Source organism: Apteryx mantelli, chromosome 33 (assembly GCF_036417845.1).
Source record: "Apteryx mantelli isolate bAptMan1 chromosome 33, bAptMan1.hap1, whole genome shotgun sequence".
Lineage (NCBI taxonomy): Eukaryota > Metazoa > Chordata > Aves > Apterygiformes > Apterygidae > Apteryx > Apteryx mantelli.
The window spans coordinates 3,340,458-3,361,327 of record NC_090010.1 but is presented as its reverse complement, the minus strand read 5'-3'; the positions used below and the strand labels follow the sequence as shown (position 1 = coordinate 3,361,327).

Here is a 20,870-nt window from a genome sequence, read left to right as displayed (position 1 = left end):
TTTTTTCTAAGGCTAATCCCTCAAAGCTTGGACTTCACAAAGCTTTGGAAATAATTTGAATGAAACATTCTCAAGTCTGCAAGCAGAGCCAGCAGATAATATGGAAGCTACGCAGTGCACATGCTTGATACCTAATGTGACTCTAGTAAGCCTCGTTTCATTTCTCTTAAATACTTTTGGGGGAAGCGATAAGAAAGTTTCCATGTTCTTCACATATACTTGCAGGGCTACATATTTGCCAAGTAGCAAAAAGCTTGATACTAAGGAGTAGAAGAAGGTTTTTTCCTGGCATTTTAAGCACTGAGCACTTTTTCAGCTGGGATCTCTTTACCCTTCTCACAACATAACCCCCTCAGCTTTAAGGCTCACTTCCACAGGCAACCCAGACAAGCCTGTATCCGCCCGCTAGGCAACTTTTTCCTTATATGTATTCGTTCTTAAAAACACAGCAGACTGCAACTGACATTGGCTGTTAATGACAAAAACCTGGGGCTAACACAGTGTGTATCCTACTGAGCACGGTTAGAACTATCACATTCCGAAACAGCAGCCACGTACCAAAACTACACTTTTTTCAAGACACCTTCACAACACCACCACACATTCACGTGTTCTGCACACTAATGCAGCAACACCGAACCTTTGGCATAAAAAAATAGTTGGTTTGGACCCAACAATGAATTATGAAGGTGCTTTAAAATAAACATGGCACCAGATACTACCACATATGGAGGTACTCCTCCACTGCTACACTAATTCATCACACAACATCTTGTCAACTTGTGCAGTGACATCCGACACAGCCACCTGGAGGTCACACACGGCCAGGCAAGCCAGAAACCCCTGCGCAAACTGCTAGTGTAATTTACCCAAAGGAAGAAGGTTTACCTCTATTTCTTCTCCCAGGACATCTTCTTCATTTGCTTCTTCTTCAGCTAATGGAAAAAGAGAGCAGAGATTGCAACTGTAGTTGCAGATTATCTGAGAAGCCAAAGATATTACTTAAAGTCTACTGAGAAAAGTTCAGGAAACAACAAGGTGAGAAACACAGACAGTTACAGTTAAGCATTCAAATAAGGCCTCTTTTTCCACACAGGAGTTCCATATGAACACTTGCCGGGCCTGGCACCAAAAACAATGCACTTATCCGCAAAACTCCAAGGTCAAAGCCCAGAACATTTCTTACCACTGATAAACCCAAAGCAATCCTGAGCAACATTCACTGCTCATAATAGCTTCGGAAAGGAACCCACTAATGAGAAATATTAAGCCAAAAAAAGCCAAGCTGGTCCCCACTCCCAATCAGCCTTGCCAGAAGGGCTCTGGAATTGAGACACCAGCCACAAGCACCACACTCTACCTACCATGCTCCTCGAGGTATGCCTGGAGCCTGTTGATCAGATCTTGCTTATTCCCTTTCGCTTCCAGGCCACGGGCCAGGCATTCTTGTTTCAACTCAGCCAACTACAAAACAGAAGATTCCAATTAGCATGCACAATTCACTCACATACGCAGAATATACAGAGCACACTCATAAGCAAACGACTCAAAAAGAAGAAGAAAAAAAAAAGAATAAAAGAGAGGCAGACAAACGAACCAAGACAATCAGTTATCAGTTAACAGTTATATTTTCAGGAGCCATTAAGACTCCCTCCCCATGTTAAACATCAGCCACATTTCTCTATTCCCAGGTGCTACCCTAGATAATCTAGTTATTTCCTCAAACCCAAAGCAGGATTATTCTTTAGAGACTGTCACATGATAGACCCGCCACTGTACAAACATAACTACTTTGCCATCAAGCTCTTCTGCTGAAGGTAATATTTTCACGCATACATATATTATTCACGACGCTTCCAACACCGGGCGGCGGGGATAACACCAGGTGGCCCCGAGAAAGGGCTGGTCACAAGCCGAAACTGCCTGCGATGCCCCGCAGGAGAGCGGGGCGCAACCCCAAGACGCCCCACAGCTCCGAGAGGAACCCGGGAGCCCCCCGCGCCCAGGCGAGGCGAGTATCTCCGTCCGACACGAGGCCGCGGGTCCCCCCCAGACCCCTCCCGGGCCGGGGCAGGCTGGCGGGGGCCTCCCATGTGCCTGCGCGGCCCAAGCCGCCCGCAGGGCCTGGGAAGGGGCCGAGCCCCGGTACCGGGGAGCCCAGCCCCGGCGGGGGTGGCCCCTCAGCAGGCCGCGGCCCCCGGGGGCGGCAGGCCCGGGCCCCCTCGGCTGGGACAAGCCAGGGCGGCGCGGGACTGGGGCGGCGTGGGGCCCCTCCCCGGGCGGGAGGCGAGGCCCCCGCCGCAGGGGCCCGAGGCGGGGGCCGGGGACGGCCGGGCGGCGGCGGCGCGGACCGGTACCTTCAGCTTATGGAGCTCCACAGTCTCCGCCGCCATCTTGTCGCCCCCGCAGTTCGGCTCGCGGCCCCGCCCACGCCAGCAAGCCTACCGCCCAATGGCGGCCGCGCTTCCTAGGCCGGCGGTTTGCCACCACCTCCCAATACCGCGCCTGGCGATTGGCCGCCCCTCACCGGCGCCTTGCATCCGGTATTGGCCTCCCAGTGCGCGAGGGGCGGGACACCTCTGAGCGACAGATTAAGAAACCAATAGAAGTGCGAGAGTGCCTGCAGAGTAGCCAATGGGCGCAGCGGGCCGGGCGCGGGGGATTTCCTGGAGACGAGCCCGAGGGCGGGCAGGGTCCTGGCAACGGCTGCTGAGGCCTGCAGAGGCGCTGGGTGGGCCGGACGGGGACAAGGGCCGCGGGGAGGGTACGAAGGGAGAGAGGGAGGGCAAGGGGAGGGGGTGTGAGGGGGCAGGGGTATGTGGCTATAGGGGAGAGATGGGGGTGCGAGGGGGCAGGGGTATGTGGCTATAGGGGAGGGCTGGGGGTGTGAGGGGGCAGGGGTATGTGGCTATAGGGGAGGGCTGGGGGTGCGAGGGGGCAGGGGTATGTGGCTATGGGGGAGAGATGGGGGTGCAATGGGGCAGGGGTATGTGGCTATGGGGGAGAGATGGGGGTGCGAGGGGGCAGGGGTATGTGGCTATAAGGGAGGGCCGGGGGTGCAAGGGGGCAGGGGTCTGTGGCCATAGGGGGAGGGCAGTATGTCCCTCGAGGGGAGGGAGTTGTGCTCATTTTCCGCCCCCCACGTGCAGAGGCACCGCGGAGCCAGGCTGCCGGGGGCTGCACCTGCCAGCCAGGTGAGACGGGGGGAGCAGGACGGGATGAGGGAAGGGGAGGGGACGAGCTCCGCTAGGGGCTGGTTCTTCCTTCCTTCCCAGAGTTTCTGTCGAGCAAGATCCGGCGTCTGGGGGCAGGAGGAGGGGTGGGAGCTGGGATGTGAACTCCTTCCCTTTCTCTTTGCCTTTGTGTTCCCATTGTTAAGGGTGAGATAGAGTCACTGATTAGGGAACTGGTATTAGAGGTGCATTAAGGAATTTGAAGTGCTTGAGGAAGCTTGGGTGAGAGATGTTGCAGGATGACCGTTGAACTGGGGTCATGCCAAGGGCCCTGTCTGCAGGTTTAGAATTACTGAGATTTAAGAACTATTTCTCCCCGAAGAGACCTTTGAAAGCCTCTGCCTTTACTCTCTAGGATGAATGTTGGCGTGGCGCACAGCGAGGTGAATCCTAACACGCGGGTGATGAACAGCCGGGGGATCTGGCTGGCATACATGATCTCCGTGGGAGTCCTCCATATTGTTCTCCTCAGCATCCCGTTCTTCAGCATTCCTGTGGTCTGGACTCTCACCAATGTTATTCACAACCTGGTTAGTCAAAGTCTGGCCCGCTTTTCTCTCAGGACTATGGCACACAGGCTAAAGTTCACTGTTCGCAGTGCCACGTGCTGTGCTGGGTACCGTTCTCTGTCCCCAGGGTACAAGCAAGCCCCTGAATGAAACGCTCTTAGGCCTGATTCCTCCTCGCTGAGGTTGCCACGGGGAAGTTGTAGCTGATGAAAGGTCGTTGGTGTGGGAAATGGCTGTGGCAGTGCAGAAAGTACCTTTCTGGTCCCCACTGCTGGTCCGTGCCTGCCCAGAGCTGTCAGGTCCCTTCCCTCCCGCCCTGCGTCCAGCAGCTGCAGGGCTCTGTCCTGTCGTCCCGTTCTGCTGTGCCCCGACAGCATCGCGCACCAGAACAGCCTGGCCCAGAGTTGCTTTGTGTCTCCTGCAGGTCATGTACTTGCTGCTGCACACGGTGAAAGGGACCCCATTCGAAACGCCGGACCAGGGCAAGGATCGCCTCCTCACGCACTGGGAGCAGATCGACTACGGGATGCAGTGCACCTCGTCCCGCAAGTTCCTCAGCATCTCCCCCATAGTGCTGTGAGTGCTGCTCCCGCGCGCGATCGAGCCGAGCAGGCTGCGCTAAACAAGATGGAGATGAGCAAGGAGGTCTCAAGAGAGTTTCTAGGCTGTGCAACAAGAGCGCTAGGCATCTGCCAGCACCTGGGTCTGGGGTGCTGGAAAGTGCTTCCATAGTTGGAATGGCACCTGCAATCCCTGACTTGTGACCACACTGTGGGCAGTGGGAGGGAAGGAGAGAAGAAAGTAGAACTGTACAGAACTGATCTTGGGTCTCTCTCCCCCGCAGTTATCTCCTCACCAGCTTTTACACCAAATACGACCCTGCACACTTCGTCATCAACACAGCCTCCCTTCTCAGCGTCCTTCTGCCCAAGCTGCCCCAGTTCCACGGAGTGCGTGTCTTTGGCATCAACAAATACTGAGGCCCGGCATGCCCACCACTATGTGCAGCGCTTCCGGCGGAGAAAGAGGCAAAGCCTGAGGAAGGAGATGGGATGTCAGAGCTGTGTTATGTGCTGGCTAGAAAGCAAAGCATGTTCTGCCGGGGTAAGGCTGGAGAATGGATGAGGGCTGGGCACACTGGCGAGGGGGCAGGGACCACTCCGGCTGGTGTGCAACACACTTGCATGTGGGGCTTTTAGCAAGGGTTCCTTTGTCTCTAAGGAAGATCCTCATTTGGGCTTTATCTCTTGGTGTTCGGGTGAAGAGAGAAACGCAGCTGAGCTGCGAGGAATGAGCGGGTCACGTCACACATGCATGTTACCTTTGAGCTAACCTCCATGTAACCATGCAGCAACCGGAAGGCACCTACAAGGGGAGAACTGTTGATAATGGGAAGAGTAACCAATCTATGCCTCCTCTTCATCCTCATGTTTTATATACTTCCACCACAATAAAGAACTTACAGAGACTAGAGCAGTGTCCTTGCAATAACACCTCTAGCTGGGAGAACGAGAGCAGCCGTACAGGGAGAGCACGTGGAACCGGTGCAGACTCACGCCTCCCTCCCAGCACCCTCCCTGCACAGAAGAGGCAGACTTCTTCAAACCGTATTTTAATTTAACAAAAGTGATAAGAAAGAAGTACGCTACCATTAAAAACCCAGCCACTCAGATCTGGGAGTACAAAAAGGTTAGCGAAAAGCAAACATGACCTGTATCAACAGAGTCATGTGGCAGTTCAGCTTAGGCAGGATTGTCCAAGGGATGGTCCGAGGCCTTAGAAGGCGGCTCTGTGCCACAGCTCACTCCGGCCTCCACATTGATCTTCCAACCGCATCGGCTTTCGGACGTGCCAACAGGAACAGCTGCCTCGGCGCACGGGCAGCCCGCGAGGCTCAGCCCCTCGCTGAGTGAGGCAGTGCCGGCTGGCCACGTGGCTGCGCTCGCTGCCCCTGCTCGGTTGTTGGCTTGGCTGCACAACAGGGGAAACGTGTGCAAAGTAGCTCAGACTGCCAGGGACCGTCACTCCCCATTAAGGACCAGCACCGTCTCCTCACTCCTGCCTCACACACGCAGATGGGACTGCGGGGAAACACTAACCGCTTCATCTTCGGGGGCTCAGTGAGGTACCAGACACCCACATGTCTTAGCAAAAACCGTTCAGTAACACAACTCGTGATTTGGCAGGGGCCCCCGACTGTCTCGTGGGCCCTGACTTAACTTTAAAAAAAGCTCTACTTCCTAGCGCTAAAGGAACATGCTTAGGTTCCTTCAAGCTTAGTGCAAAGTTGAAGCCGGAAGAGCAAAAACAGCAAGGTCAGAAGTGCATGGGAGAGCCAGGTAGTGGTGCCTGGGGAACACAGCTAGACAGCGCTGTGCTGGGCAAAAAGGAAGAGCACAGGCTAACGTACTCAGAATTCAGATATATTTATAGGAAGGGGATGCACACAGTAATAAATAGATATGTACAAGCAAAAAGAAAACCTGGTTTAAAAGAGAGAGAAGAAAAAGACTGTGCTCGAAGAGGCTGCCTGCCTTGCCACAGCTCTACCACCAGCCTGGGGCCTTGTGAGCTTTTTGTGTCCCTCTGGAAGTCCCCCAGGCAGTTCTCACGGGGCTTGTGGCCCCACGGGCTGCACGTGAAGGAAAAGCAGCAGCTTAATGCCAATTTCCTCAGGGGAAACCTCTCCCGTGGTGTGGTCCTGGCCTAGAGCTCGCGGGCAGGGAAGGGCTCAGGGCGAGGGCAGCAAACCCTCCGGCACCGGCGCAGCGGGGAAGGAACGCGTTACAAAGCTCAGCTCTCCCGCTGGAAGAGCACAGGCGAGTCCCACTGCGGACAGCTCTGGTCTTGGCAGCCCAATCCACCCGCCTCCCCGGCGCAGGGCTGTCCCGGGAGGTGCTTGGATCCCAGCACCCGGTGAGCAGCAGGAAGAGCTGGGCTCCGCGTCGCGATGAGGGGGAGCTGGGTGCGAGTCAGCTGAGCCCAACCAGCGATTACGGTCACTCGCTGCACCTCAACAGCGGCCAGGAGGGCCACGAGGCGCTCGAGGCAGCCGCTTGCGCCCTGCTCCTGGCCAGGGAGCAAACCGGGCGTTCAGCAAAACAGAGACGTCACCTGAATGTTTAAAATAACCCTGAAGAGACTCCGCGGTGCATCCGGCGTGGCCCAGCCACAGCCTCCCTGCTCAGCACCGCCACGCTGCCCCGGCCGTCCCCAGGGACGCCACCAGGCCCCACTAGGGTTCTTTGGTATCGCTGGCTCCAACACAGTTCTTCACGCTCATATTAGCCCCGTTGGCCCAGAAACTCCCTGGTTTCTTTTAAATATATAATTACTTTTAAAAAAAAAATAGATTTTTTTTTATTTGAAAGAGCCCTTTTAGTGCCCAACAGAGCACGGTCTCCCCCAGCCCAGGGGGCGCCCAGACAGCCGACAAGCACCAAGCCAAGGGCTTCCGCTTCTTCCTAGCGCTCCCAGCCTCAAGGCAGGCTAGTCCCCAGCACCCCTCGGCTCCCCCAGTGGCTCGTTCAGCGCTGGAAAGGCCGACGCACCTTCTTCCGCCTCTTGTGCTTCGCGTCCGCCTTCGGGGCAGCGCCGTCCGTCTTCGGGGGCGCCCCCGTGGAGGCGGCTGCCCCCGAGGGTGCCGCGGGCGGCGGCGGGGGGGAGAAGGCCCCCCCGGGCATCTGTCCTGAGGTCCCCTGAAACACGCGGTTGAAGAAGTCTTGCAGGTCTGCGGCGGAGGTGGGGCTGCCTTTGGGGGTCGTCCTGCGGGGAGGAAGGCAGGCGGTGGGCGGCAGAACAGAGCACCAGCACCGAGAGGCGGCACAGGGAACTCCCGGCTAAAGCTACAGCTCCCGGAAGGTCGGGCCCGGCCAGGGAGCAGCGGGGCTACGCACAGCGCCGACCCCCCTCAGCTCCCCTCTCCCCGGGACGGCAGCCGGGTCCTCCGGGTACCCCAGCAGGCATCAGGCGCTGCTGCCGTTTCCCATCTCGCGGCTCCGCAAGCAGGGCAAAGCGCGGAGGGAGCCCAAAGCGGCTCCGGCACTGACCTCTGACGTCCGCCCGGCCCGGCGTTCCTTGACCCAAACGATATGTGATACGGCACGCGATGGGTGTCCGGAGAGATGCCGACCCGCTGACAGCCGGCCCACTCTGCGGAGAGACGCGCAGCCGGTCAGCTAGGCCCGGAGGCAGCAATCCCCCACCGGTCGCTCCCTTGCCCAGCAGCGAGGGCAAAGCGCTGACTGCAGCCTCTACTAGAGGCAGAGGAGGCTGCACGGGCAGCACCGTTAATTCTGCAGCTCTGGGAGCTGCCACTGCACCGGTACCCACCCGTGATGTCGTAGATCTTCCCGTCCATCATGGCAAAGTAGGTGATCTTCAGCCCCAGCATGCTAGACTCGGCCCAGAAGTCGCCCTCCTCCGCGGGGTGCAGCTTGCTGCATTCAGCACAGTAGCGGGCGCTGAGCGGGTCACGGTCCATCTCAAACCTTCTACAGCAACAGGAGAGGAGACGTTTCAAACCCTGAGAGCAGCAGGGCTGGCTTTGCTTCCCCTCCTCTTGAGGGACGGGGTGAAATCAAGCAGTGCTTTGGTTTGGTCTGCTCCAGAGAGACTCAAATCTCTCTTGTAGCAACCCCTCGCTCCCAGATCGCTTTGGATCCCCAAAACTTCTTGGGGAGCAGGGACAGCCTGAAGCGTGCCCAGTTCCTTCACCTCCCCTGCGGTCACAAGCAAACACGCTCCTCCTAGCACAGCCACCCACACAGTTTCTCAGATAGGGACATCGCCAGCACAGCGCAAACCCCCAGCAGGCCGCGACCGCAAACATGCGGCCACACCTGGAGCCCTGGGACCTACTTGTGCTTCCCCTGGCACTTGCTGCACATCATGGTGTTCATGGCCTCCTTCAGGTCGTCCTGCAGCCTGGTGAGGAACTCGCTCATGGACCTCGTCAGCTCGCTCTCCGCCATCCGCTTGCTGCGGCCACAACAGGGGAGAAAGTTGGGGGTCAGAACCCTGCGAAGGAGCATGCGCGGGCAGCACGAGGACGGCATGCCGAAGCGGCCGTGTCGTCCGTCCTCTTCCCCGCAGACCCCCCGGCTCAGCCCACTCACATCTCATACTCCTTCCTCTTCTCCGGGTTGCTGACGATATCCCAGGCTGCCCGCAGGACCTTGAAGGCCTCCTCCGCTCTCGGGTGTTCGTTCTTGTCTGGGTGAACCTGGAAACGACAGGTGAAGATGAAGCCGATGAGTTTGACTAGGACAGAGCACATCTGCACTGAGGTCTGAGGGCTCTGCACCACATTATGGACAAACCGGTCTAGCAGGAGGCAGGATGCGGCCCTGCAAGTCAGCGCTAGCAGCTCAGAACCAGCCCCTCTTGCTTCCCCCCAAGCAGGCCAAGAGATGCCAGCGCCCAGCCCCGCTGCCCCCAACGCAGAGGGCAGAGCCAGCAGCGGGGGAGGCAGAACAGCAGCGAGGCCTCGGGCGGCGACGCCACCCCTCGCGAGGAGACGCGCAAGGGCAGAGGGCGTCAGCATCGCATCTCAGCGGGCTGATGCCGGAGATAAACAACCCCGAGCCCCCGGCCCGGCCAGCTCCATTGCAGCGCAGCGCTCCTGGGGGCTCACGCACCAGCACCGCCAGCCGGCGATAAGCCTTCTTCAGCTCCGCATCAGACGCCGTCGCCTCCAAGCCCAGCACCTGGAAGGGGTTCAGCTCTTCCTCAGGCACATCCGCCATGGCCAGCAACCGGGCCACCTCCTCCCTCGAGCTGGCGCTGGGAGAGCCTCCGTCGGGGCCGGGCGCAGCGTCCCCCAGCCTATCTGTCCTCAGCCCTCCGGGCGCCCAGGGGGGAGCTCGCCATTTCTGCAGCCAGTCCCAGAGGTACTGGCAAGTCCTGGTCTCCTTGAAGAGGCTCCATGTCCGGTGCAGGACGGACACATCCAGGAGCGCGAGGAGCTGGGCCACGCGGCCGGTCCTGCCCAGCCTGCCCGCGCCAGCCACCATCGCAGCTGCGCACACGCGCCCACACAGCCGGAGGCTGCCCAGGAGCAATACGACGACAAGGAAGAGCAGGGCGCAGAGCATCCAGAGCAGGCGGAGGAAGAGCTCTGCCCAGGCGCGGAGCCACCGGCCCGCCTTCACCGAGCCGCTCCGGGCCTGCTGGCCCACCCGCTGGCCCCAGGTCCTCACGCTGGCCTGGGCCGAGCCCAGGTCGCAGGCGCCGAGGCGGCAGCAGGAGCACAGCAGCCGGCCGCCGGCCTCCACGCACACCCTGCGCACGTGGCTCAGCGCCGCCTCTAGCAGCGCCCTCAAACGGGCCAGGCAGAGCTGCGCCAGCAACTCCCCCGGCCAGGCCGCCTCGGCCCCGCCGTCCCGCGGCCCCTCCGCGTGGCTCCTCTTCCGAGCCGGCCTGTGCCTCCTGCCGCCCGGCCCCGACCTGCCCTCGCGCTTCCCGGGCTCCCTGCCCTCCTCTTTGGGGGCAGAACGGTGCCTCTGGCGCTTCCTGGTCCTCCGGCTCCCCAGCGCCCTGCCGGGGCCGAACAGCTCGTCGCCGTCCTCCTCGCCCTCCTCCTGGCCTCGGGGCAGGCGGCTCTGCAGCTCCGGGGACTCGGCAGCCCGGTGGTGGCAGGTGACGCTGCAGGATCCGTCCCTCTGCTCGGCGAAGGGGCCAGGGGGCACCGACCTCTCTCCCTGGCAGCGGCAGGAGGGCTCGGGACCGGAGCCGGGGCTGTCAGAGCCCAGGAAGGGCAAGTCGTCGTCTTCGAGCGTTAACGCCTGCTCGGGGCCGCAGCTCCCGTTCCAGGCAGCGCTGTCCTCCGCAGCGCGGGCCGTCCACCCGTTATCCGAAGCGAAGCTCTCCGGGACGAGCCGCGCGCTGTTGGGCACCAGGCTGCCGGGAACCCACGGGTGCCCGACGCCCACGCACGGGCCGTGGCACTGCGGGGCGCCCGGTGGCTCCCGACACCGGCAGGGAGAGCCGCCACCGCGCTCCGCTTCGCCGGCGCCCTCGCGCTCCCGCGTCCCCGGCTCCATCCCGGCGGCCCGGAACCACCCCGGCCCCGCGGGGCCTAAGTGACCGCCGTCATTTTAGTCCTTTTTCCCTAGAAAGTAAAATTAAGAGAATTGGAGGCACCGAAACGGGACGGCCTGACCCGCTCGCGAAGCCCAGCGCCCGGGGGGGGGGGGGGCATCTCGGGGGGGGGGGGGCAGGGGGGCGAAAAGGGGGGGAAGGGCTGGGGGTGAAATGGGGGGAGGGGAGCCCGGGGGGTGGGGGGGGATGTGACCTGGGGGGGGCAGGGGGTGCGATGGGGGGGGTAGATGGGGGGGCAGCACCCCCCAACCCGGGTGGTGGGGGGGGAAGGGGCGGCGCTGGCGGCTCGGGAGGGGTCGGGGAGTCGCAGCGCGGCCCCGCGGCCCCCGCGAGCGGCCAGGACTCACCGTGCCGGCGGCGAGGCGGGCGGGGGGGGGTCTCCGCCTCCTCCCGCCCCCCCCACAGGGGTCTCTCTCCCGCCCCACTTCCGCCTTCCGCCCGCCCGCCGTCGCCGCGGCCGGCCACTTCCGGGGGCGGGGCCGAGAAGCAAACGTCACCGCTGCCTCGCCCCGCCCCTTAAAGGGCCAGCGCCGCCACGGTTAACCCCTTCGCCGCCGCCGCCCGCCCCGCCCATGGGAGCCTGGGGGGGCCCTCAGGGCGCCCGGGGGGGCCTATAGGGACCGGGAGGGGGGGCTGTGGGGGCCTATGGGCCCTAGAGGAGCTTGTGGGTCCCTTTGGGGGCCTACAGGGCCCTATGGGGCTTGTAGAGGCTTGTTGAGCCCTGTGGGGGCCTGTGGGGCTCTATGGGGGCCTGTGGGGTCCTATGGGGCCTGCGGGGCCTATAGGGGTTGGAGGGGGGGGGCTATGGAGCCCTATAGGGGCCTGTGGGGCTGTGTGGGGCCCTAGAGGGGCCTGTGGGTCCCTTTGGGGGTCCGCAGGGGGCTTCTAGGGCCCTGTGGGGGGGCCTTGGGGGGCCGTGGGGGGCTGTGGGGCCTCCCCGCGCCCCGCCGCCGCTCCGCGGAGGGGCCCAGGCGTCCTGCGCTGACCCCGTCACGTGCCCCCGCGCACAAAGCGGCTCTGTGAGCGCCTGAGAGCCTCATTGTGCGCCCGGGCCGGCCCCCAGCCCCCCCCGGCCCCCCCCAGCCCCCCAGCCCCCCGGCCGTGGGTCGCGCTCGGCTGCCCCATGGCCTCCGCATGGGCCCTGCAAAGTGGGGCCGGCCTCAGCCCTGCCCCACAGCCCGCCTGGGGCCATGTCCCTGCCCCACACCGGGTCCCTGCCCCACAGCCTGCCTAGGGCCAGGTCCCAGCCCCACAGTGGGTCCCTGCCCCATAGGGGGTCCCAGCCCCACACTAAGGCCCTGGCTCCGCAGCCCCCCGGGGGTCCCGGTCCGGCCCCACACTGGGTCCCTGCCCCACAGCCCACCTAGGGCCAGGTCCCTGCCCCACACTGAGCCCCTGTCCCGCACCAGGTCCCTGCCCCACAGCAGCATCCCTGCTCTGCCCCACAGCCCACCCCAGGCCGTGCTCCCTGCCCCACACGGAGCCCCTGTCCCGCACCAGGTCCCAGCCCCACAGGGGGTCCCGGCCCCACACTAAGGCCCTGGCTCCGCAGCCCCCCGGGGGTCCCGGCCCGGCCCCACAGCGGGTCCCTGCCCCATAGGGTGTCCCGGCCCCACAGCGGGTCCCGGCCCGGCCCCCGCGGGTCCCCCCGGCCCCGCCCCGCCCCGCGCCGCCCCCGGCCCCGGCCCCGCTCCCGGCCCCGCTCCCGGTGCTGTTTCGGCGCCGCGGCCGGGCCGGGCTCGGCGGAGGCGCCGGGACCCACCGCGACCCACCGCGGCGCGGGGCGGCCGGGAGCGGCGGCGGCGGCGGCGGCGGCGCCCGGAGCGGTGAGTCCCGCCGGGGCCGGGAGCGGGGAGCGGGGAGCGGAGCGCGGCGGGAGCGCGGAGCCCCCCCGGCTCGGTACCGAGCGGCGCCCCGGCCCCGCTTCCCCCCGGGGCTCCCGGAGCGGCACCCGCGAGCCGCCCGGACCCGACCCCCAGCAGCGCCCGGTGCCCCCAGCTTGGGACCTCCCGGCAGCTCCCAGTACCCCGAACCCGGTACCTCCAGCCCGGGACCCCCCAGCAGCGCCCAGCAGCTCCGAGTACCCCCAACCCAATATCTCCAGCAGCTCCCAGTACCCCCAGTTCGGGACCCCCCAGCAGCGCCCAGCAGCTCCCAGTACCCCAAACCCAGTACCTCCAGCAGCTCCCAGTACCCCCAACCCAGTACCTCCAGCACCTCCCAGTACCCCCAGCCTGGGATCTCCCAGCAGCTCCCAGTACCCCCAGTCCGGGACCCCCCAGCAGCGCCCAGCAGCTCCGAGTACCCCCAACCCAATATCTCCAGCAGCTCCCAGTACCCCCAGTTCGGGACCCCCCAGCAGCGCCCAGCAGCTCCCAGTACCCCAAACCCAGTACCTCCAGCAGCTCCCAGTACCCCCAACCCAGTACCTCCAGCACCTCCCAGTACCCCCAGCCTGGGATCTCCCAGCAGCTCCCAGTACCCCCAGTCCGGGACCCCCCAGCAGCGCCCAGCAGCTCCCAGTACCCCCAACCTCAGGTCCCCCCAGCAGTTCCCAATAGTTCCCAGTTCCCCCAGCCCGGTGTCTGCCAGGAGCTCCCAGCACCCCCCACCTCATATCCTCCAGTAGATCCCAACAGTTCCCAGTACTGCAGCCCAGTACCCCCAGTGCAGCACCCCAGTAGCCCCCAGCACCCCCATCCCTGCAGGGCCAGGGCAGCTCTCCCCTCCCCAGCCCCCCGGTCCGGCTCTGCCCCGCTCAGGGATGTCCCCAGGGGCGCAGGGTCCAGCCCTCACCCAGGCGCCCTCGACCTGTCTGGGGTCCCCGTGACACGAGTTGTGCCCGGTCTCAGGTGCCGTGGGCCACATCCTGCCCCGGCGGTGCACCGGGGTCTCGGGGGAACCGGGCTGTGTGGGGTGCAGGAACCCCAGCCCTGGGGCTGGGACGCAGTGGGGGGGGGTCGTAGCTGGCCAGGGGTGTCCCGAACGGCCTGGGGGGCAGAGGGCTGCCCCACGGCCACCCCATAGCCGCCCTGGCCCCGTCCCGCCGGGCGACGCGCCCAGCTGCGTCCATGTGGCCCAGCTCCGCGGTGCGGCGCAGCTGCCAGATGTTGGGGGAAGGCGGGGGGCTGCCTCCCTCCAGCTGTTGGAGGGGGGGGAATTACTCATAGTTTCCACCTCCGGGGCTGCGCCGAGCGCTTCGCCAGGGCCGAGGGCTGGACCCCCAGGCGCCGCGGGGCCGGGGGGGGCCCCTCGGCCGTGGCCCCGCATCGCGCCGCAGCGCGGCCCCTGCCTCCCGCCTGCCAGGCGCCCGGGCGGGTGGCCGTGGGGCGCTGAGCCCCGGCCCCGCGCGGGCCATGGAGCCGGCCCCCGGCGCCCCCCCGCCGGCCCGCTGCGGCCTGGAGCTGCGGCCCCCCTACGAGCCCGTCCCCGCCGCCGTGTGCGCCCTGTGCTGCCTCTTCGGCGTCGTCTACAGCTGCTTCGGTGAGCGCGGGGCGACGGGGACGGGCGCACGGCGGGGGGGCGTGCGGAGGGGCACTGCAAGGGGGCAGCTGGGGGGCACGGCCGGGGGCATGGCCAGGGGCACGCCATGGGGAATGCTATGGGGCACAGCTGGAGGGCATGGCAAGGGACACGTCATGGGATACAGCCAGGGGCATGGCAAGGGGAACGCTATGGGGCACAGCTGAGGGGCACAGCCAGGGGAACGCCATGGGGCACAGCTGAGGGGCACAGCCAGGGGAACGCCATGGGGCACGGCTGGGGTGCATGGCCATGGGATGTGGGCAGAGGGCACGGCAAGGTGCATGCCATGGGGCACGCCACGGGGCACAGTCAGGGGCACACCCTGGGGAACGCCATGGGGCCTGGCCAAGGGGCACGCCATGGGGCACACCACGGGGCACAGCTGGGGGGCATGGCTGGGGCACGCCGTGGGGAACACCATAAGGAATGTCATGGAGCATGGCACAGAGCACACCATGGGGCACGCCATGGGGCACAGCCCCTGCTGACACCCCTGCACCGCCGCCGCCAGGGTACCGCTGCTTCAAGGCCATCATGTTCCTGTCGGGGCTGCTCTTCGGCTCCACCGTCATCTTCCTGCTGTGCTACAAGGAGCGGATCCTGGAGACGCAGCTGAGCCTGGAGGTGAGCGCGGGCATCGCCCTGGGCATCGGCGTGCTCTGCGGGCTGGTCACCATGCTGGTGCGCAGCGTGGGGCTCTTCACCACCGGGCTGCTGCTGGGGCTGCTGCTGGCCACGGCCGCGCTGGTGGCCGCCGAGCCGCTGCTGCGGCCCCAGAGCCTCTGGGTGCCGGCCGGCAGCCTGCTGGGGCTGGCGCTGCTCTGCGCCCTCCTGGCCCTGCAGTGGCAGAAGCCGCTGACGGTGCTGTCCACGGCCGTCTTCGGGGCGGCCGTCATCGTGGTCTGCGTGGACTATTTCGTGGAGACGCTGGCGCTGGTGCTCTACGTCTACGACCGGCTGCGGCTGGCGCCGCCGGGGCCGCTCTGCTGGTACAGCTGGGCCGTGCTGGGCGCCTGGCCGGCGCTCAGCCTCCTCGGCGTCCTGCTCCAGTGGAAGCTCACGGCCGACGGCTTCTCCCACACTGACGGTGAGTGGGAACCCCCCCCCTTCGGCTTCCCGGCTCCCGTCTGCCCTGTGCCGGGGGGCCCGGACACCTGGGCTCTCCGGGCAGCCCCGGGGATGGCGGGGGGGCGAGCGGGAAAGATGCGGGATGGTGGGGACCAGGGTGGGGCAGGGATGGGGATGGTGACCGGGGTGGGGCAGGGATGGGGATGGAGACCAGGATGGTGGCAGGGATGGGGATGGAGACCAGGATGGTGGCAGGGATAGGGATGGGGACCGGGGTGGGGCAGGGATGGGGATGGTGGGCAGGGATGGGGATGGGGACCGGGGTGGCAACGGACCAGGAAGGTGGCATGGATGGGGGCTGTGATGGCAATGGCGATGGAGAGAGGGATGGCAGTGGGCATGAGGATGGTGGTGGGGAAGGAGATGGTGATGGCAAGGATGATGGAGAAGGGGATGGCAATAGGCATGAGGATGGGGATGGCCACGGAAGGAGATGGTGGCAGGAATGGCAATGGGGACAGGGATGGGGATGTGACAGGGATGGCAATGCCAATGGGAATGGTGATGGGAATGGCAATGGGGACGGAGAAGGGGACGGTGATGGGGATGAGGATGGGGCTGGTGACGGCAATGGAGATGACGATGGAGATGGCGATGACGACGGGTTGGCAATGGGGATGGCAGTGGGGCTGGGGAGGGCAGCGTGGGCCCGGCGTCAGCGCCTCCCCCCCCCCCCCGCAGTGGTCATCAGCCGGCGGCAGAAGCGGCTGCAGCTGCTGCGCATCCGGCAGAAGGAGGCCAAGCGGCGGCAGAGCCTGTCCCCGCAGGAGGGCACCTACCGCCGCAAGCCCGCCCCGGTGAAGCGCTACGCGGGCGACGTGCTGGCCCCGGTGAGTCCCGCGGCCCGGGCGCCCGGCGGCCCCCGGCGCCCCCGCTGACGCCCCCGTCCCCCCGCAGAGCTACATCCGCAGCCTGCGGGACCGGCAGCTGGAGCGCGGGACCTCGCTGAGCAGCCTGGGGGCCGCCGCGCCCCCCGACGACGACTGCGGCTCCACGGCGCCCCTCACCGCCCCCCCGCCCCGCGCCCGGCCCTGAGCCCCGGCCCTGAGCCCCACATGTGCCTTAGGGGGGGCCCCCAAGCCCCCCCCACTCCCGCCGTGCCTGCCCCTTTAAATAGTCAAATTAGCTGCTGCAGGCCCCTCCCCCTGGGTGGGGTCAAGGGGGCGGGGCTGTGGAGCACGTGGCTGCCCCCCATGTGTGTGGGGGGGTGTCCCTCCGTGGGGCAGGCAGCCCCATTGCCTACCCTACACGCTACCCCATTGCCTGCCCCACGCGCTGCCCCACTGCCTGCCCCACGCGCTGCCCCATGCACTGCCCCACTGCTTGCCCCACATGCTGCCCCATGCACTGCCCCACGCACTGCCCCACGCACTGCCCACCACTTGCTCCATCACCAGCCCCTCTTCCCACCCCACTGCTTGCTCTATGCACTGCCCCACAGCCTGCCCCACCACTACCCCACACGCTGCCCACAGCCTGCCCCATGCATTGCCCCATGCGCTGCCCCACGTGCTGCCCACATCCTGCCCCACCACTTGCCCCGCCACCAGCCCCCCAGCCTGCCCCACCACTTGCCCCATCACCAGCCCCACTGCTTGCTCTATGCACTGCCCCACGCGCTGCCCCCCTGCCGGGGGTGGCGCAAGGGAGCCCCCGGGGCCGCCGCAGCCCCGGTGACCGCCCAGCCCCGGGCACCGGCGGAGACCTCTGAAAAATAAAGCCCCTCTTTTATTTTTGTAGGACCTACCCAAACACTGTGCACGCACCGGGGGCCCAGCCCGGCTCCCCCGCCACCGCCGCTGCCGCCGGGGCCCCAAAGCCTTAACCCCGCCGTGCAGGGAGGGGGTCGGGGCCGCGGGGACGGGGACAGGGACGGGGACGGGGACGGGACAGGACCGCCTTGTACCCGGGCTGCGACATTAAAGAGCATCACGGAAGCGGCCGGGCGTGCGGGGGGCCGGCGGGGGCTCAGCACCGCATCCAGCGCCGGGCGGTGGGCAGCGGGTAGCCCCGCTCGACCCGCAGCTGCCGGCTCAGGCGCCAGTAGCGGCCGCCCTGGAAGAAGTAGACTTTGCCGTTGGTCCAGGCGACGGCGGCGTCCGGGGGGGCCGGCGCCCCCGCGAACAGCCCCGAGGTCTCCTTGGGGTAGGAGGCGAAGTCGCTCCAGCCCAGCTCGTCCCACTGCCAGTAGCCGGTGCCCTGCGTGGGGACGGGGACGGGACAGGCGTCATCCCCGGGCGCCCCAACGCGGGGGCCGTCCCAGGGTGGGGGGGGGGGGGCACCTACCTTGAAGAGGAAAATCTTCTGGTTGACGGGCCAGTAGAGCGCGGCGTCGATGCCGGGGGGGACGCGGGTCAGCGGCTTGGGGTACCCCGGCTCCAGCTTGAACCCGCGGTACCGCCAGAGCTTGTCGCCTGCGGCGGGGGGGGGGGGGCACGAGGGGGGTGAGCGGGGTGCGGGCGGCGGGGACGCCCCCCCCCTCCTTTTGCCCCCCCCTCCCCCCGGCGGCCCCCCACCTTTGAAGAAGTAGGTCCTGCCGGTGCGGGGGGAGTGCACGGCCGCGTCGAGCCCCCCCGGCAGCCCCGGCCACACGTCCGCCGCCCGCAGCGGCGCCGTGGTCCCGAAGTCGGTGACGGTCCAGACGAAGGCGCCGCGGAAGGCGTAGGTCTTGTTGTGGGGGCCTGGGGGGGCGGCGGCGGGGGGGGGGGGCGGTCAGCGAGGACCCCCCCCCCCAGCACCGGGACCCCCCCCCCTTCACCCCCAGGGCCGGGGCACCCACCGAGCATCAGGGCGTCCAGGCGGCCGGTGCAGGGGTCGGGCGCCGGCGAGGGCGACGCTGTGGGAACCGGCGGCGTGGGAACCGGCACCGGGATCCGTCTCCCTGCGGGAACCAGGGGGTGGGGGGTGTCAGCACCGAGCGCGGGAACGGGACCAGGACGGGCACCGGGGCCGCCGGGACTCACCGTAGAGCGCCTGGATGCCGCGGAGGTCGTCGGCGTGGAGGCGGAAGCGGGGCCGGTAGCCGGTGTAGACGGGCGCCATGAGGGCGGCGGGGTGGCGCGAGTGGCCCAGCCCCAGCGCGTGGCCCAGCTCGTGGGCGGCCACCAGGCGCAGGTTGGCGCCCCGCTCCGTCCCCTCGCTCCAGCGCTCGGCCGCGTCGAAGTGCACCGCGCCGTCCTCCGGCAGCTCCGCGTGCGCCAGCACCCGCCCTGCGCCGCCCGCCCGCCCGCCCGCCCGTCCGTCCGTCAGGGCCCCGCGGACCCCCCGGCCCCCGTTGCAACCCCATCCCTGACCCCCGGCGCCCTCCAGACACGCTTCGGTCCCATCCCTCACCCACAGACCCCCCCCAGCATCCCCCAGACCCAATTGCACCCCATCTCAGACCCTTCAGACCCCCCCAGCATCCCCAAACACCCCCAGCATCCCCCAGACACCCTTACACTCCACCCCTGACCCACAGACCCCCCCCAGCATCCCCCCAAACCCCCCAGCATCCCCCAGACCCACTTACACCCCATCCCTGACCCCCCGGACCCCGCAGCAACCCCCAGACCCACTTATAGCCCATCCCCCCAAACCCCCCAGCATCCCCCAGACACCCTTACACCCCATCCCTGACCCCCCAGCATCCCCCAGACCCAGTTACACCCCCATCCCTGACTCACAGACCCCCAGCACCCCTCAGACCCCCTTACACCCCATCCCTGACCCCCCCAGACCTACTTACACCCCATCCCTGACCCCCAGAACCCCCCCAGCATCCCTCAGACCCCATTACACCCCATCCCTGAACCCTCAGACCCCCCCAGCATCCCCCAGACCCACTTACACCCCCATCCCTGACCCCCAGGCCCCCCTGACACCCTTATACCCCATCCCTGACCCCTCAGACCCCCCCCAGCATCCCCCAGACCCCCTTACACCCCCATCCCTGACCCCACAGCCCCCCAGAAGCGAAGCCCCCGCCGGCCCCCGCCGCACTGGGGCCCCCGCGGCCCTACCGGGCCCGTCGAAGGGCTGGGAGCAGGTGGGGGACACGATGCCGTGGAAGGAGAAGCGGATGTCAGCCCGGCCGTGCCGGACCTCGCGGAAGCTGAGCGGAGCCGCCTCGGCCCAGTAGCGGAAGGCGGCGCGGAGGGCGGCGCGGGTGCCCAGCTCGCCCAGCTCCTCCGCGGCGCCCTGCAGCCGGTACGTCAGGTGCCGCTTGCGCCAACGGGCTGGGGGCAGCGGGGCCGGGTCAGCGGGCGGCACGGGACCCCGGCGCCCCCGACCCCCCCCGGCCCCCGCGCCCTCACCCAGCAGCGTGTACTTCTGCGTCTTCTGGTTGAAGGGATCCTCGACGCCGCAGCGCGGCCGCCTCATCTGCTCCAGCGTGGCCGCGTCCAGGCGCCCGGTGCCCGGCAGCTCCAAGGCCAGCTGGAAAGCCCTGGGGGGGGGGACAGCACTGCCGGTTAACACCACTGGGTCCCCACGGGCCTCCCCGTGCCGGGGGCTCAGGGCTAATCCCCCTCCGGATGCCCCGGAGCCGGGGGCCGCTCGCACCTCATGGCCTCGGCGATCTCGGCCGCGCTGAAGTCGTCAGTCGGGCGCTCCAGCGGCTTCTGCAAGTAGCCGAACTGCCGCAGGTAGCGCTGGGGGGAAAGCGCGGCCGTGTCTGCGGGGATCCCGGGGCCACACGGAGCCGCGCCGGGCTCTGAACCAGCCCCCGGCTCGCAGAGGGGCAGGGAAGGGACCCAGGCGTCCCACCAGCCTCCTGCGGTGCCGCAACCCAGCACAGGGATGGCGAGTTCCCGCTGGGACAGTGCGAGCGCGCACCGGCCCCAAGGATGCAGCTGGGCACTGCTTCCACCCCATCCCCAGGGAATTTGCCCCAGTTCCCCGCTCCAGCAGGACCCCAGGCCCCAATTGAGGACTCCTCGCGCCGTCCCGGCTAACGAGGTGGCCAGGTCCCAGCCCATGTTTCCCGGGGATCCCGCGTGTTCCGAGAATCCCGCCCTACCACAGCCTCCTGCTCCTCCTCATGCCCCATCCCCGCCGTGCCAGCAGAGAGGGCGAGCGCCCAAACGGGGACGAGCAGCTCCAGCCGAACCATCCTCGCCCGCGTCTCCGGCAGCACGGCCCAGCCGGACGCCGCAGGGACCCGGTCGCTCTGTCCCGGGCGAGCCGTTCCCTCCCCGGGGCCGGCTGCCCTCGCCCTGCCGGCTCGCTCCGGCCTCCCGCCCTTTACAAGTTTATAAACCTTGCACAGCCGGGATGACTCATTTGGAGCTACGGCATGTTGCAACTGCAGCCCCCCGGCAGCCTTAACCCCTTGCGGAGCGGAGCCAGCGCTCCCCGCGGACGAGCCCCGGTCCCGGCCTGGCCGGCTCTGCCC

The 20,870-nt window shown here is 66.4% G+C and overlaps 5 protein-coding genes across 11 annotated transcripts in view; 2 read left to right on the top strand and 3 right to left on the bottom strand.

Annotated features, from left to right (window-relative positions):
- SARNP (SAP domain containing ribonucleoprotein) overlaps nucleotides 1–2,495 on the bottom strand; it is a 40,042-nt gene extending 37,547 nt beyond the window's left edge. For 2 of the 5 annotated variants that reach the window (XR_010886678.1, XM_067313998.1), the window contains exons 1-3: nucleotides 2,358–2,494; nucleotides 1,365–1,464; nucleotides 889–935 (exon numbers count right to left, since the gene is read on the bottom strand). Coding sequence is in view for 4 of the 5 variants with exons in the window: in XM_067313998.1 (XP_067170099.1) it covers nucleotides 889–935; nucleotides 1,365–1,464; nucleotides 2,358–2,393 (183 nt within the window). In the remaining variant the exon portion in view is untranslated. Of the gene's footprint in view, nucleotides 1–888; nucleotides 936–1,364; nucleotides 1,465–2,357 lie in introns of all 5 variants that reach the window. The other 3 variants (XM_067314000.1, XM_067313999.1, XM_067314002.1) reach the window with 2 other exon arrangements.
- Nucleotides 2,496–2,662: 167 nt separating this feature from the next.
- ORMDL2 (ORMDL sphingolipid biosynthesis regulator 2) lies at nucleotides 2,663–5,213 on the top strand. Of its 3 annotated transcripts, none has more exons than XM_067314003.1 (5): nucleotides 2,663–2,731; nucleotides 3,150–3,194; nucleotides 3,589–3,763; nucleotides 4,167–4,318; nucleotides 4,587–5,213. In XM_067314003.1, exons 3-5 carry the CDS (start codon nucleotides 3,590–3,592, stop codon nucleotides 4,720–4,722), a joined length of 462 nt encoding a protein of 153 aa, XP_067170104.1. In that variant the 5' UTR covers nucleotides 2,663–2,731; nucleotides 3,150–3,194; nucleotide 3,589; the 3' UTR covers nucleotides 4,723–5,213. The 3 variants fall into 3 exon arrangements, with proteins under 3 accessions (XP_067170104.1, XP_067170106.1, XP_067170105.1); XM_067314004.1 differs by having other exon boundaries at nucleotides 2,679–2,764; XM_067314005.1 differs by lacking the exon at nucleotides 3,150–3,194 and having other exon boundaries at nucleotides 2,678–2,764.
- Nucleotides 5,214–7,077: 1,864 nt separating this feature from the next.
- Nucleotides 7,078–11,274, bottom strand: DNAJC14 (DnaJ heat shock protein family (Hsp40) member C14). The gene is made up of 7 exons (XM_067313983.1): nucleotides 11,191–11,274; nucleotides 9,382–10,853; nucleotides 8,860–8,966; nucleotides 8,603–8,722; nucleotides 8,075–8,235; nucleotides 7,792–7,894; nucleotides 7,078–7,507 (listed from the first exon to the last, which is right to left on the bottom strand). Exons 2-7 carry the CDS (start codon nucleotides 10,783–10,785, stop codon nucleotides 7,270–7,272), a joined length of 2,133 nt encoding a protein of 710 aa, XP_067170084.1. The 5' UTR covers nucleotides 10,786–10,853; nucleotides 11,191–11,274; the 3' UTR covers nucleotides 7,078–7,269.
- Nucleotides 11,275–14,148: 2,874 nt separating this feature from the next.
- LOC136994823 (transmembrane protein 198-like) lies at nucleotides 14,149–17,061 on the top strand. Its single transcript, XM_067313992.1, has 4 exons — nucleotides 14,149–14,326; nucleotides 14,880–15,455; nucleotides 16,178–16,326; nucleotides 16,394–17,061. Exons 1-4 carry the CDS (start codon nucleotides 14,200–14,202, stop codon nucleotides 16,529–16,531), a joined length of 990 nt encoding a protein of 329 aa, XP_067170093.1. The 5' UTR covers nucleotides 14,149–14,199; the 3' UTR covers nucleotides 16,532–17,061.
- A 143-nt stretch (nucleotides 17,062–17,204) lies between these two features.
- MMP19 (matrix metallopeptidase 19) lies at nucleotides 17,205–20,709 on the bottom strand. The gene is made up of 9 exons (XM_067313987.1): nucleotides 20,496–20,709; nucleotides 20,039–20,127; nucleotides 19,792–19,922; nucleotides 19,498–19,713; nucleotides 18,460–18,705; nucleotides 18,276–18,377; nucleotides 18,013–18,177; nucleotides 17,783–17,910; nucleotides 17,205–17,695 (listed from the first exon to the last, which is right to left on the bottom strand). Exons 1-9 carry the CDS (start codon nucleotides 20,586–20,588, stop codon nucleotides 17,465–17,467), a joined length of 1,401 nt encoding a protein of 466 aa, XP_067170088.1. The 5' UTR covers nucleotides 20,589–20,709; the 3' UTR covers nucleotides 17,205–17,464.
- Nucleotides 20,710–20,870: the final 161 nt, after the last annotated feature.

Coding starts and splice junctions, on each gene's coding strand:
- ORMDL2 (XM_067314003.1), top strand. CDS start 3,590: ATGAATGTTGGCGTGGCGCACAGCGAGGTGAATCCTAACACGCGGGTG. Junction 3,764..4,166: donor CCAATGTTATTCACAACCTG/GTTAGTCAAAGT, acceptor TGTCTCCTGCAG/GTCATGTACTTGCTGCTGCA. Junction 4,319..4,586: donor AGCATCTCCCCCATAGTGCT/GTGAGTGCTGCT, acceptor TCTCCCCCGCAG/TTATCTCCTCACCAGCTTTT.
- DNAJC14 (XM_067313983.1), bottom strand. CDS start 10,785: ATGGAGCCGGGGACGCGGGAGCGCGAGGGCGCCGGCGAAGCGGAGCGC. Junction 8,967..9,381: donor ATCGCCGGCTGGCGGTGCTG/GTGCGTGAGCCC, acceptor TGTCGTTTCCAG/GTTCACCCAGACAAGAACGA. Junction 7,508..7,791: donor GGGCCGGGCGGACGTCAGAG/GTCAGTGCCGGA, acceptor TCCTCCCCGCAG/GACGACCCCCAAAGGCAGCC.
- LOC136994823 (XM_067313992.1), top strand. CDS start 14,200: ATGGAGCCGGCCCCCGGCGCCCCCCCGCCGGCCCGCTGCGGCCTGGAG. Junction 15,456..16,177: donor CGGCTTCTCCCACACTGACG/GTGAGTGGGAAC, acceptor CCCCCCCCGCAG/TGGTCATCAGCCGGCGGCAG. Junction 16,327..16,393: donor CGGGCGACGTGCTGGCCCCG/GTGAGTCCCGCG, acceptor GTCCCCCCGCAG/AGCTACATCCGCAGCCTGCG.
- MMP19 (XM_067313987.1), bottom strand. CDS start 20,588: ATGGTTCGGCTGGAGCTGCTCGTCCCCGTTTGGGCGCTCGCCCTCTCT. Junction 19,714..19,791: donor GCAGAAGTACACGCTGCTGG/GTGAGGGCGCGG, acceptor CGCTGCCCCCAG/CCCGTTGGCGCAAGCGGCAC. Junction 18,378..18,459: donor CGGCATCCAGGCGCTCTACG/GTGAGTCCCGGC, acceptor TGGTTCCCGCAG/GGAGACGGATCCCGGTGCCG.